Source organism: Spinacia oleracea, chromosome 3, assembly GCF_020520425.1.
Source record: "Spinacia oleracea cultivar Varoflay chromosome 3, BTI_SOV_V1, whole genome shotgun sequence".
In the NCBI taxonomy this organism is placed as follows: domain Eukaryota; kingdom Viridiplantae; phylum Streptophyta; class Magnoliopsida; order Caryophyllales; family Amaranthaceae; genus Spinacia; species Spinacia oleracea.
This window is the reverse complement of record NC_079489.1, coordinates 99,692,780-99,707,601: the sequence shown is the minus strand read 5'-3', so window position 1 is coordinate 99,707,601 and position 14,822 is coordinate 99,692,780. Positions and strand designations below refer to the sequence as shown.

The following is a 14,822-nucleotide window of genomic DNA, read 5'->3' as shown; positions in this document are numbered from 1 at the left end:
CCGACCACACCGGTTCAAGGTTTCCTATGATTCTTTAGCGTTGTTCGTAGGTTCGTGCATCAGTTCGTGCGTTGCTACACCGGTTCAAGGTTTCCTGCGAGTCTTTAGCGTTGTTCGTAGGTTCGTGCATCGGTTCGTGCGTTGCATCTGCTCTTTGATACTAGAGGTATGTATACTATAAAGTCCCTTTTAGGTTTTTTATTGGACAATTGTTATTTCCTTAATTTTGTATGGACAAGGGTGGGCTACAACTCTGCAAGTTAGGTTTGGTAAGTGTTAGAATATAATTTCCGTGGCTTTACATTTCCTCGATGTCCAATATATATACAATGAGCATATACTGACGTTTATTGTGCTATCATAACTTACGTCAATCATGCAAAAGTTGGATCTTTCTATTGTATTCCTGTTGATTTAATTTCAAATGTTTTGATATAATAGCTTCAAATTTGTAAGTAGGTACTTTTGTTAGCTTTGGCATTTTGTGTTGGTATTGTTTGTCTAATTACATTATCCCCACTGCATAATTTTGCTTAGCTTAATTACATTTAATCCAAGAAATTTTACCATAAATTCTGATTATGTGATGCCACGTTACTTAAGGTACTCTTACTCTTTTTAAAAAATGGATTTATATTGTTGTCTTCGTGTGAAGTTGAAAGTATCACCTTGTGCGCTAAAATCACATGCTTTATTTTCCTTGCAAATTCATGTGAAGTTGAAAGTATGATCTTGTAAGCAAAAAGAAAATATAATATGGAAGTGATAGAGGGTAATAACTTTTAGAAGATGAAGATAGATCACAAATATTAGTCACTAAGGAAGAATGATTAAACAAAAAACCATAAGTTATGGTATGAATTAAGAAGAGTTGTGTAAGGAGGTGTTATGTGACTTAAATTAATCTCGTGTGATATATCAAGGTTCTAAGAATGATAATAATATTTTAATAAGTACATATAAAAAATTCCTATTCTGCGACCGACGTATATTACTAATTACTCTACTAATTTCGTATAGATATGGATAAAAGTTGGATCGATCTACCCACTGGTCATCATGAATATATCGACAGTTGTATGGAATTTATTGAGTTTTCCAAGCAAGATCTAGTCGAAGGAAAAATTAGATGTCCATGTAAGAACTGTAAGGTAGAGAAATGGTTCTCCGTAAATGAAGTGGAGAGGCATATTTTGTTTAAGGGATTTTATAAGCCATATAAGGATTGGACTTTTCATGGTAAAGGGGATACGTTTCAGCGTATGTTTGAGAGTGATGGAGGGATTACTAGTGAAGGATCCCTTGATAACCAAAGTGGGTTTGTAGGTCGAGATAATATGGGAGGGCTATTAAGATAAGCATTTAGTGTTAATATGCCTCCCAATTGCCCAAATTTAGAAGCACGAGAGGATGGTGAATGGCTTGAGGAGCCCGTGGCCTATGACACAGATGTAGAATATGATTATTCTACAATAGAAGAAGATGTGACATATAAGAAGTTGCTTGAAGCTTATGAGGAGAAAATATACGAGGGGTGTATCAATTTTTCAAAGTTATCTTTTCTGTTACACTTGTTTCACTTGAAGTGTATGAATCACTGGTCCATAGAATCTTTCAATATGTTGTTGAAGCTAATTCTAGATGCATTTCCTCAAATACTTGATTTTCCCTCTTCTTATTATTACAGTAAGAAAATGATAAAAGACTTGGGCCTTGGGTATGAAAAGATTGATGCTTGTCCGAATAATTGCATGTTGTATTGGGATGAATTTTTAAAGAAAGACAAGTGTCATGTTTGTGGTACATCGAGGTGGAAGAAAACTAAGGATAGGGGCAACGTTGTAAGTGATCAAGGTATGGATACTTGTAAGAAAGGTGTGCCAGCTAAGGTAATGCGATATTTCCCTCTTATACCGAGACTAAAAAGAATCTACATGTCATCAGAAACAGCAGAAGATATGAGATGGCATGATACAGAGCGATTGGGTGAAGATGATAAGAAGATTTTAAGGCATCCTTCAGATGGCTTAGCATGGAAGGCATTTGATGAGCGTCACAGTGATTTTGCATTAGACCCTCGCAGTGTTCGATTAGGTCTTGCGAGTGATGGTTTTAATCCTTACCGTTTAATGAACACCACTTATAGTACGTGGCCAGTGATGTTGATTCCTTATAATCTTCCACCATGGTTATGTATGAAACCGTCTTCTTTCATTCTGCCCACGCTTATTCCTGGAAAATCAAGTCCCGGAAATGATATTGACGTGTATCTGCAGCCATTAGTGTATGAATTGAAATTGTTGTGGACAGGGGTTGAAGCTTTTGATGCTTTTGCCGGAGAGAAATTTAATTTGCGTGCGGCTTTGCTTTGGACTACACTAGTAGAAAAAACCCCTATTGCACCCCCCTTGTTGCAGCGTACATGTATTAATACGCTTCAACAACCAATCGGTCAACGCGGGTCAAACCATTTAAAGGGTTGTTGCAGCGTACAATTTAATTGTTCCCTGCAAAAAAGTTTATTGCAGCGTACATTTTAAAAGCCCCCTGCTATAACTTTTTGTTGCAGCGTACAATTTAAAAGCCCCCTGCAATAGCCGGGTAAAAAATTGCTCCCTAAGTGATTCAGAATACAAATTTTCATTTCTCGCGCTCAACTCCCTCTTCTTCCCTTACCTTTCCCTGCGTCGTCCCCTAAAAAAAAACCTAAGACGCATCTCAAAATTTCAGTTCTCGTTGTTCGCGTCCCGTTCTCCTCTCCTCACTTCGAACACTCTTTCTCTTCGTTCCTCTGCATCGCCGGCCACCACCTCCTTCATGTCGCCGCTGCTGGTGTGGTGGTTGCGATGGTTATTGCGTTGTTGTGGTTGATGGTGTTGTCCCGCCTCCGTGCTCGCCTTTCCTCTGTTTGTCGCCGCCAATAATGGTGGCCACCAACACAACATCATTTGCAATCCATCACTAATTGGTAAGTTGATTTCAATTTCTCCTTCAATTGATTTAATAAGTTCGTGATTTAAAATCCCAAAACCCTAACTAATCGATTTCAATTTTCTTTTCCCCATTGCTTGCGCCGCCCCTTCTGGTTGTTGGGTGCGACGGCGCTCTGTCGTCGCCGCCGCCTCCTTGTTCGTTGTTGTGAATGCTAATTATGGTCTTGCTCTCCCCTTCCCTCTCCTCCATTGTTGCTGCTCGTTTCTAGCCCAAGGTACGACACTCCATTCTTCTTCCTCTCTCTCCTGATACTAATTTAAAGAAGTTTTTGCTACCTATGTTAGTTGTTGTTAATTTTGAGTGCTTTTTAAGTTGACAAATTAGTTTATGAGTTTAATTGGAAAACTATTGCAATTCAGTTTTCATAATGATGCACAATTGATGGTTTTAATTTGAAATTTAAGCTTAAAGTGGTATTTCTGCTTCTGGCAGTTTCATTGTCTCCTTCCCAAACAATCCTCCTGATCCAAAAAAGGATAGTGCCGCAGTTCAGAAATTCTTTGCCAATATGGAAGTCGCATTCAGGGCGCATCCACTTTGGAGCTGTTGTTCAGAAGAGGAGCTTAAAAGTGCTGGTGAAGTGAGTTATTAAACTTTCCTCTTTGCTGTATTCATTCTTGATTCAATTATGCGTACATTATATTCTTTATATCTAACCTGGCTAACTTTCAGTTGCAGGGAGTGGAGACGTTTTTCACTGTAATTCGGGCTTGTTGCGGGGTCGGAATTATTGGGTTTACCTTATGGTAATTTTCTTGATGCTAGGTCTTCAAAGAAACCTGCATTTTAGCATCGTCTTTCTAGAGAACGGCAAATTCATTGGCAATCGTCGTCGACTTCTCCGGTGAGGTATTCCCGTTTCTTAATCTCTCTCATTCCCTTTCTCCTCCCTCAACCCTCCCGCTGCTTCTGTTTTCTTCCCTTTTCTCAAATATTTTATATTATTTGCTTCAATCAAACGCTAATATTGAAATTTAATCTTGCGGTATATCAATTCTGCAATTTAATTTGTTTAACTTCATAAATTGAATCAAAAGTATGATAATCGCATGGAATCAATTTTACAATTTTGCTTGGTTTTTGTTCCATATTTTGCAAAAAAGCCGCTGATTTAATTAGGACAGAGATGTCCAGATTCAATTCAATCAGAAAATTTGAAACATTAGGCATTTGGTAGCTATTTGGTGGGCGATTAGTTACCAATGATGACAGTAGGTTTATTTCGATCAAGAAATGGTCTGCAATGCGCGTAAGTAAAAGAAAACCCAAAATTAAGACTATTAGTCATGCTTTTCAAAGTTGATTGCTTAACTTTCTTAAGGAAAGAGATTGATATCAGGGTTATATTAAAGGTCATTATGGTTTTTCTTAGATGTATAGATTATAGTTATGGTGAATTTGCGATTATTGGTAATTGGAGTGGCATGTTGCAACTGTGTAGGTTGCATTTGTTTGGATAACTATTTTTGTCGGTTAATATCCTAGGGAGTAGAGACTAAAGAGCAATTTTTAATCTGGATTAAGGTGTAGTTGACTAACCTTTTTTATACTGCATGATTTAATTATGAGATCTTAATATCTTATAGAAGTATTATATTGGAGTGAATCAATTGAAAGGTTACAGTTTTTGAAAATCTGCTTTGCTGTTTGTTTGTATTGGTCGGATTCCACTTTCCAAGTACTTAATTTAAATAAGGTGTATAGTTTGTTCAATGTTTTATCGCTCAGCTTAATTTTACATTGTGCCTAATGTAATATTTAAAGGCACTTTATAGTAGTTGGATCATTCTCATACCCTACCCAGTATTAGACACTAAGTCTAAGTAGCGGTGCCAATTCCTCTCTTCATTTACAAAAGAACATAAATTATTCTAGTGCTATTTGATTATTGTTTCTGAACCAAGGGAGTTTGGTGTAGAATTATCAAACGTCAATCTAGACCACAGCCAAATGCTGACCTAAGGAAGTTTATGGATTAAATCTGTATTTTTAAATTTATAATTTTGGTATGGATTCTTAATTGCCTTAATGACACTATGGATCTATGATACTTGTGGAATCATCTTAAATAGTGTTGGAAATTTTATAAATTACCTTGATTCTTGCAAACATGTGGGTATCTTTCGGTGAGTGAGGCGAGATGGCATTGCTTGTTACCAATGTTGCAAGTCTTACATGTTGCCGAACTTCTGACCATCATTGATTGTCATGCAGCATCAACCTATGATGTTCCTTGATTGATTATCGTAATAGTCACATATATGTTCCTATCATTTGGTAGTTCTGTAACACTACTCTTTTCGTTTCTGCTAACAGGATCACGTGCCACTGATTACAGTTGATGCTGCTCTTCTGCTACACTTTCTCATATTCTTTTTAACAGTCTGTCTTGTGCTATACAGTGCAGTAACAATGATGCTTGGAAAGCTGAAGGTAACATCATCATATTCACCTGCCAGAGTCTACTACTATTTTGGGGAGGTGGTTGGTCATATGTTAACTGTAAAAATACTTATGCAATTATTACATTTGAGGTCACGTCCTAATCTGGAAAGCTCTGCCCTAAGTTGATGTTATGTTTGTTTTTAGGTGAGAATTAGGACTAAAAGAGCAGATTCAAGAACTTCAAACTAAGATGGCAATAATAAGCAAGCTATTGTGTTATTAGCTTGCTTATTCTTGCCCCTGAAATGATGATTCATGATCCTAAGTCAATGCACGAATCCATTTTCAACTGCAATCTTCAATCACGATTGTTACTACTAGATCACAACTGCTATCATAACCAATGAACCCAACGTATAGTCCCTTTATTTTTTGTTTGCAGTGCATTATGCAGGGTATATTATATAGAAAATGGGGAGGCAAAATTTACTTTGATTCCTTGCTAGCATGTTTGAACTATAGTTTGGGCCTTCGTGGTAATTTTTTTTTTTTTTTAGAATTTGGAGTGGTGATTGCAAAAGTACATATCAATCCACCCGTGGTGAGTTTGCAATTTCAGTGTCCATTGTTGGATACAAGTGGTTACATTACATCTTACTGTGCCTTATCCGTAAGATGAATGAAAATATGCTTGGTGCCGGGTATAGTCTACCTGATCGCCTGGAAACAGTTGTAATGGTTCATATGGTCCCTTTCATTAGCGAAATTCCAGTTTTTCAGAAGATTTCCCTTATTGAAACGAATTATCTGCTTCTCCTGCGTGAGGATATTTACCTGGATAATATTTTTGGTATGCAGTTTTCTTTACTCAGCCGTGTTGCTGACTGATCTGCTCCTACTGACTGATCTTCTGCTACACTGCTGCTGCACTAGTGCAATGTTGCTGCTGATTGATCTGTTGTTACGCTGTTGCTGCTGCACTAGTGCAATGTTGCTGCTGCTGGATTATTGTTGTTGCTGCTGCTTGATTTATGTTGTTGATGTAGCTTGATTATTGTTGTTGCTGATGCTTGATTATTGTTGTTGCTGCTGCTTGATTATTGTTTTTTTTGTTTCTGGTTGCTGCACTTGTGTGAATGTTCTAACCGCCACATTTTGTATGTTATACTTGATTCAGGAACTCCCTAGGTACCATGAATAATAACCAAAATTTGTTGGGCATGAATCAGAATGTGGCAGTGATCGAGTTATTACTCCCGCAACAGGTCACGAATCATAAGGTATTAGTACGATTACACGAGTACTACATAAAACAATTATTTTTTACTTTCTTCGTTCCTAAATAGAGATGGCATTTCTTATTAGTCTATCCCAAAATAAGAAGCCACCTTACATTTAGACTTCAGCATATCACCCTTTAACAATACCTTTAACTAAGAGTTCTAACGAAAAACCACATGTAGGTCATATTTAGGCTAAAGTGACATTTTCGCTCCCAACTATGAACTAAAGAACCTAAGGACTCATTTTAAACTTACTAAATGTTTTATATGCTTAGTTTTAACTTTCTAGGACTAATTCCAATCCATTTATACACATTTAAGGCTCATTGTGTCGTTATAGGTAATATTTAAGCTAAAATGACATTTTCGCTCCCAACTATGAACCAAAGAACCTAAGGACTCATGTTAAACTTACTAAATGTTTTATATGCTTATTTTTAACTTTCTAGGACTCATTCCAATCCATTTATGCACATTTAAGGCTCATTGTGTCGTTATAGGTCATATTTAGGCTAAAATGACATTTTCGCTCCCAACTATGAACCAAAGAACCTAAGGACTCATTTTAAACTTACTAAATGTTTTATATGCTTATTTTTACCTTTCTAGGACTCATTCCAATCCATTTATGCACATTTAAGGCTCATTGTGTCGTTATAGGTCATATTTAGGCTAAAATGACATTTTCGCTCCCAACTTTGAACTTAAGAACCTAATGACTCATTTTAAACTTATTATATGATAAATATGCTTAGTTTTAAGTTTCTAAGACTTATTCTAATCTACTTATACCCATTTAATGCTTGTTTGATAGTTATAGGTCATATTTAGGCTAAAATGAGGCATTTTCGCTCCTAACTTTAAAATAAAGAACCTAAGCACTCATTTTAAACTTAATACATGTTTAATATGCATAATTTTAACGATCTAAGACTCGTTCCAATCTATTTATGCACCTATAGGCTCATTGGGTCGTTATAGGTCATATTTAGGCTAAAATGACATTTTCGCTCCCAACTTTGAACTAAAGAACCTAAGGACTCATTTTAGACTATTAGGACATTGTCATTAGTTTCTTGAATGTTAAAATGTGATATTTAATTTGTATTTAATCTAATGTTTAATTTAAATTTCTGTTTTTGTAAAGGTCTACACTCCGAGGATTGCGCCTTATGCGAGGAATTTGATGTGGTTTGTGAGCAATGGGCTAAGTTTTTTACCAACAAGTATTTATTATTGGCTTTAGCGCGCTTGATCGAGTTGGTTTAGTTGTTATAGAATAAATTTTATATTAAAATGTATGTTTATGTTGAAATTGGAACATATATTTAAATGTAATATGTGCACTTTGGTTTTGGGATATATAGTATACAAAACTCCAGTTGTTGTTTTTATATTTGTTATACAGGTTGCGTTATTCTATTATTGTTTTGACAGGTTTCTATATTTGGTGCAAGGCACTCTAGGTATCCCTAAACAAAATTAGAATTTTCCCGCCAAAAGTGCTTTTTTGCAGCGTACATATATGTTGTACGCTGCAACAAGGGAAAAAAATTTCGCAAGAATTCAGACTTGTTGCAGCGTACAAATAAATGTACGCTGCAAAAAATTAAGTAATTCAGACTTGTTGCAGCGTACAAATAAATGTACGCTGCAAAAAGTTGAGTCTTTTGCAGCGTACATATATATGTACGCTGCAACAAGTCCAAAATTTTGCCAATTTTTTGGCACTTGTTGCAGCGTACATCTAAAAGCCCGTTGCAACAAATCACTTTTTGCAGCGAACATTGTACGCTGCAACAAGTTCAGATTTGTTGCAGGCCCCCCAGTTGCAGCATACGATGTACGCTGCAACTGGGGTCTAAAAGCCCGCTGCAATAAGGGTTTTTTCTACTAGTGCTATTAATGACTTTCCCGGCTATGCAATGCTCTCTGGTTTGAGCACAAAAGGTTACAATGCATGTCCTATATGCTTAGATTCCGCGCCTTCTGATAGATTTGGGAGCAAGATTTGCCATTGTAGCTGTAGAAAATGGTTACCTGCAGATCACCCATATCGATGTCAAGGTGACAAGTTTTGTGAGAAGTTTGAAACTAATGAGTGGGTTAAAGCCCCATCTCGTCCTAGCGGCACTGATATATTGAGGCAGCAAGAAAAGGTGAAGCATGTTTACGGAAAGTCGAAGGCACCACCGAAAAAGAGGCAAAGAGGACACGATGATGACGATGATGTCCAAGATGAAAGTGACTTTGGTACCAAGAGAAGCATATTCTTTGATTTGGTGTATTGGGAGCATAATCTTCTAAGGCATAATTTAGATGTGATGCACATTGAGAAAAACGTGTCTGAGAATATTTTGGGAACTCTTCTTAGTATGGATAAGAGTAGAGATAGTAGGAATGATCGAGAAGCCCTTGAAGCATGGAGAATAAAGTCTCACCTTTGGCTGAGTACTAATCCTAACGGAGGTGAATGCATGCCTCCGGCTTCCTATTCTATGTCTACGGAGGAGAAGGAGAGGTTCCTAAATGTTTTGCAGAAAATTAAAGTTCCTGATGGATATGGATCCAACCTTTCTAGTTGTGTGAATATGAAGCAAAGGAAGTTGATCAACCTCAAAAGTCATGACAACCATGTTCTAATGCAGGATATCCTTCCCGTTGCCTTAAGGGCCTCTAAAGCTACAAAAGTAATTGACTTGTTGGCTAGATTGTCTTCCTTTTTCAAGAAGTTGTGCTCTACTACTATTGATCCAGATGATTTAGATGGTCTTCAAAATGAAATTATTTTAACTCTTTGTGAGTTGGAAAAGGAGTTTCTGCCTTCATTTTTCACAATCATGGTCCATTTGTTGATTCACTTAGTGGAGGAGGTTAAACTTGGTGGACCAGTGCAATACAGATGGATGTATCCCATTGAAAGGTTAATATCTTACACGTCTAAATTATATTCTTTTTATTTAATATTTCACATTTATCATATATTAAGTACAAATGTTTTATTTGAAAGGTACTTGTCCCATTTGAAATCACATGTAACCAATAAAGCCCAACCTGAAGGATCTATTGCAGAAGGCTTCCTTTTAGAGGAGACAATTAGGTTTTGTTCGAGATATCTTCAAGGTGTTAAGACCATCTTCAACATACCTAAAAGGATGGATCATGACATTCCAAATCCCAATGATTACTTGTTTAATTCCGGTGGTCGAGTTATTGGGAAGGAGGTCAGCATTCGCCTTGATGACAAAAGCTTAAAACAAGCTCATCGCTACATTTTGCTTCACTCTGATGAGATAAAAGGGGATCAGGAGTAAGTATTATGTTGGTTTTCTTTTTCATTATCAATTGTTATAATAGATGATTTTTAATTTTGTTCTTCTTCCATGAAGTGAATTTTTAACCGAGAAACGTCAAATGAACTTACAAAATCCTGTCACGGAGAGTGATGAAAGTAACTGGATCATCAATGAATTTGGAGGGTGGCTGCAAAATAAGGTTACTTAAGTTCTTTTAATGTGAATACATACTTCTTTTAAAAAAAATGTATTTGATTTAATGATGTATCATCGTAGGTACATTACATAGATGCAACCACCGAAGATGGGAAACTAAGAAATTCTTTGGCGGGTGGTTTACATTCTTATGGTAGAAAATTAAAAGGATACATAATCAATGGATACAAATTCCTTTCCACGGATCGCGATTCTCGTCTTTTGACACAAAATTCTGGAATTATGGTTGAAGCGGATGGAGATGCCTACTATGGAAAAGTGAAAGATATCTATGAATTAGATTATTACGGAGATTACAAAGTTGTATTGTTTCTTTGTGATTGAGTAGACATTCATAGGGGTGTAAAAGCATATCCAAATGGTGGAGTATGTGTCAATTTCTCTAAATTGATGCATTCTAGACGATTGTTGCAAGATGATCCATTTGTATTCTCATCTCAAGCAAAACAAGTTTTTTACATAGAAGATGAGATACAAAAGGGATGGTTGCATGTTGTTAAGAACAAGCCTAGAGATGTGTTTGATTTAGGGGATTCTTTACCAGTAGAGGAAGAGGGTGGGACCAATTGATCATGCTTATTTTTTATTGTTTTGCTTTGGATTTGTGTTTGTTCATGACGTTGTGAGTCATATTGTTTAATCTGGTTGAATAATGAGTTATATACTTAATCTATACTCACTTATTTTATTGTCTACTAATGTCCAAGTACCCTACTACTAGTTTCTTTGATGGTGATACAGATATTTTTATACCATTATTCCGTGAAAAGGGGGAAATTTATATTTATTTTTTGTGATTTCCCCCTTTTGTATTTGATTTGGTTCATTGTTGTTGCAGTGTTGTTGTTGCTTTTCTTCCCTTTTTTGTTGCGCCTGTGGTACACAAGAAAATGTGTGTCAGGGGTGGGTTGGTCCATTATAACTAAACAATAAGGTTTATTGGGAAAAGATTGATTCTTGTTTGTATGCATCTGTCTTGGTTCTGAAAGTTTTACCCCCCTTTGACAAAGCGTATCTGTCAGAGTTGCCAAAATATCATGCCTGGCTATCTAAGGAGTGTTAGGTTATGATACATATGATATTACATAAATCATGCGGAAACAACCATTAACCCAGGAATACTATTAATTACACATAATCATATAGCATAATTTAGATGCATACTCTTTGTTGCGTGCCTTCCCTAGCTGCGCCCGAACCGAGCAAGAACAAGTCTTTAGGACTCCAAGTGTCGTCCCTCCGTAGATAGTCCACAGCACGTCCGGATCCGCCTTAAGATTGACCAACTAGAATCGCCCTTAAGGTACTAGAATTTTCTGCACTTTTGAGCAAGATGTGTGACTGAATTTTTCTCTCAAAAACTCACTTTGAATACTTGAAAACTCGTTATAAATTGTGAACCCAGGCCACATATTTATAGGGGTATGGAAAGAGAATTGGAATCCTATTAGGATACGAATTAATTAAACTTAGAATCCTACAAGAACTCTAATTAATTAATTTATCAAATAGAATTAGGAATTTAATCATTAACCGAACTCTGCACGTTTTAGGAATCGTGCATGAACATAAACTCACACACACACACACGGCAGCCACGATGGGCCGCCCATGCGCGTGCGTGCGAGCAGCAGCCCACGCAGCGAGGCCCACGCAGCCGCGGCCTTGGCGCGCGCTGGGCCTGCCTTGCGGTAGGCCTGGGCGCTGCCTTGGCTGGGCTTGTGGCGCGCGTTTGGCTTGCTGGGCGATGGCCTGGCTTCGAGCTGGGCCCTCGTCCGGCAGGCCTCGTCCGATGCTTATTCGTACGATACGCTTCCGATTAAATTTCCGATTCCGGAATTCATTTCCGATACGAACAATATTTAACATTTCCGATTCCGGAATTAATTTCCGTTTCGAACAAATATTTAATATTTCCGTTTCCGGAATTATTTTCCGATTCCGATAATATTTCCGATTCTGACAATATTTCCGTTTCCGGCAATATTTCCGATTCTGGCAATATTTCCATTTCCGATAATATTTTCCGATACGTACCATGTTTCCGTTTCCGGCAACATCTACGACTTGGATAATATTTATATTTCCGATACGATCCATATTTCCGTTTCCGGCAATATCATCGTTTCCGGAGTATTCATTTCTTGCCTGTGACGATCTCAGCTCCCACTGAAACCAAGATCCGTCGATTCCGAATATTCATAGATGGAGTATTTAATGCCATTAAATACTTGATCTGTTTACGTACTATTTGTGTGACCCTACGGGTTCAGTCAAGAGTAAGCTGTGGATTAATATCATTAATTCCACTTGAACTGAAGCGGCCTCTAGCTAGGCATTCAGCTCACTTGATCTCACTGAATTATTAACTTGTTAATTAATACTGAACCGCATTTATTAGACTTATCATAGAATGCATACTTGGACCAAGGGCATTATTTCCTTCAGTCTCCCACTTGTCCTTAGGGACAAGTGTGCATTTCCTAATTCCTTTGTCGCTCGATGCTTGCTCTTGAACATAAGGTAAGAGTTGTCATCCTTATTATGTCCAGAGGTGTTCCTCGGTTTCAGAGTTCAACTGATCAAATAAACAGATAATCATAGCCTATGATTCATCCGAGCACGGCCATGCATTTCACAGTTTCTAGCTCTCCGAGTGGCCTTGTACAACTTTTAAGCATCTCATCCCGATTTATGGGAGGACAATCCCAATCTTGCGATCTTGAGATTAGACTTCGTTTGATAGGTGATTACCTGAGCGTTGCCTTTATAGCCTCCTTTTACGGTGCGACGGTTGGTCAACGTCAAAGCAACCAGTTCTCAAACAAGTAATCTCAAATCACTCAGGTATTGAGGATTTAGTGTCTAATAATTTTAATGAAATTTACTTATGACAGATTTTCATCTCTTACAGTAAAGTTTCATAGGTCTTTCCGGGCGTGTACATATCATAGCATACATTATTGAACCAATCAATGATGCATATGGAATCCCATTCATTCGTCTACGCTCATCAAGTGTTTTTGGGCACTGAGTCTTGCTTAGAGTCATTCCATGAGACATGGGTAGGTAGCCTCGCTTGGAGTCCGCCATCTTGAACCTATCAAGTACCTTATTGATATAAGTGCTTTGACTAAGTCCAATCATCTTTTTAGATCTATCTCTGTAAATCTTGATGCCCAATATGTACTATGCTTCTCCTAGATCCTTCATCGAAAAACATTTCCCAAGCCAAATCTTGACAGAGTTCAACATAGGAATGTCATTTCCGATAAGTAATATGTCGTCGACATATAATACTAGGAAAGCAATTTTGCTCCCACTGACCTTCTTGTATACACAAGATTCGTCCGCGTTCTTGATGAAACCAAAGTCACTGACAGCTTCATCAAAACGTATATTCCAGCTCCTGGATGCCTGCTTCAATCCGTAGATTGACTTCTTTAGCTTGCATACCTTTTTAGCATTCTTTGGATCCTCAAAACCTTCAGGCTGTGTCATAAACACAGTTTCTGTTAAAACGCCGTTTAAGAAAGCAGTTTTGACATCCATCTGCCATATTTCGTAATCGTAATATGCAACGATTGCTAACATTATCCGAATAGACTTTAGCATTGCAACTGGTGAAAAGGTTTCATCGTAGTCCACACCGTGGACTTGCCTGTAACCTTTTGCAACCAATCTAGCTTTGAAAACTTCAAGTTTCCCATCCTTGTCCTTTTTCAGTTTGAAAACCCATTTGCTTCCAATGGCTTGATAGCCATCTGGCAAATCGACCAAATCCCATACTTGGTTTTCAGACATGGAGTCCAATTCAGATTGCATGGCTTCTTGCCATTGCTTGGAGCTAGGGCTCGTCATAGCTTGTTTGTAAGTCGCAGGTTCATCACTTTCAAGTAATAGAACGTCATATCTCTCGTTCGTCAAAATACCTAAGTACCTTTCCGGTTGAGATCTATATCTTTGCGATCTACGCGGGGTAACATTTCTAGATTGACCATGATTCTCACCAGATTCTTCTAAAGATCTCTGAGTTTCATCCTGAATGTCATCTTGAGCATTCTCTAGAGTTTGTTGTTCGACTCGAATTTCTTCGAGGTCTACTTTTCTCCCACTTGTCATTTTGGAAATGTGATCTTTCTCCAAAAAGACACCATCTCGAGCAACAAACACCTTGTTCTCAGATGTATTGTAGAAGTAATACCCCTTTGTTTCCTTTGGATAGCCCACAAGGATACATTTGTCAGATTTTGGATGAAGTTTGTCTGAAATTAATCGTTTGACGTATACTTCACATCCCCAAATCTTAAGAAAAGACACATTTGGAGGCTTCCCAAACCATAATTCGTATGGAGTCTTTTCGACAGCTTTAGACGGAGCTCTATTTATAGTGAGTGCAGCTGTATTTAGTGCATGTCCCCAAAATTCTAATGGAAGTTCGGCCTGACCCATCATTGACCTGACCATGTCTAGCAAGGTTCTGTTCCTTCGTTCCGACACACCATTCCATTGTGGTGTTCCAGGAGGAGTCAATTCTGATAGAATTCCACATTCTTTCAGATGGTCATCAAATTCATAGCTCAGATATTCACCGCCTCTATCAGACCGCAGTGCCTTAATCTTCTTGCCTAATTGATTCTCTACTTCA

At 37.6% G+C, this 14,822-nt stretch overlaps 2 protein-coding genes across 2 annotated transcripts in view; both read left to right on the top strand.

The window, feature by feature from the left end:
* LOC130469914 (uncharacterized) overlaps nt 1–14,822 on the top strand; it is a 39,506-nt gene continuing 24,684 nt past the window's right edge. The window contains exon 1 of the mRNA XM_056839440.1: nt 1–166. The gene's annotated coding sequence lies outside the window, so the exon portion shown is untranslated. The remainder of the gene's footprint in view (nt 167–14,822) is intronic.
* On the top strand, nt 8,588–10,744 carry LOC130469915 (uncharacterized). The gene is made up of 5 exons (XM_056839441.1): nt 8,588–9,585; nt 9,673–9,972; nt 10,052–10,157; nt 10,235–10,482; nt 10,576–10,744. The coding sequence occupies exons 1-5, from the start codon at nt 8,588–8,590 to the stop codon at nt 10,742–10,744; spliced, it is 1,821 nt and encodes a 606-aa protein (XP_056695419.1).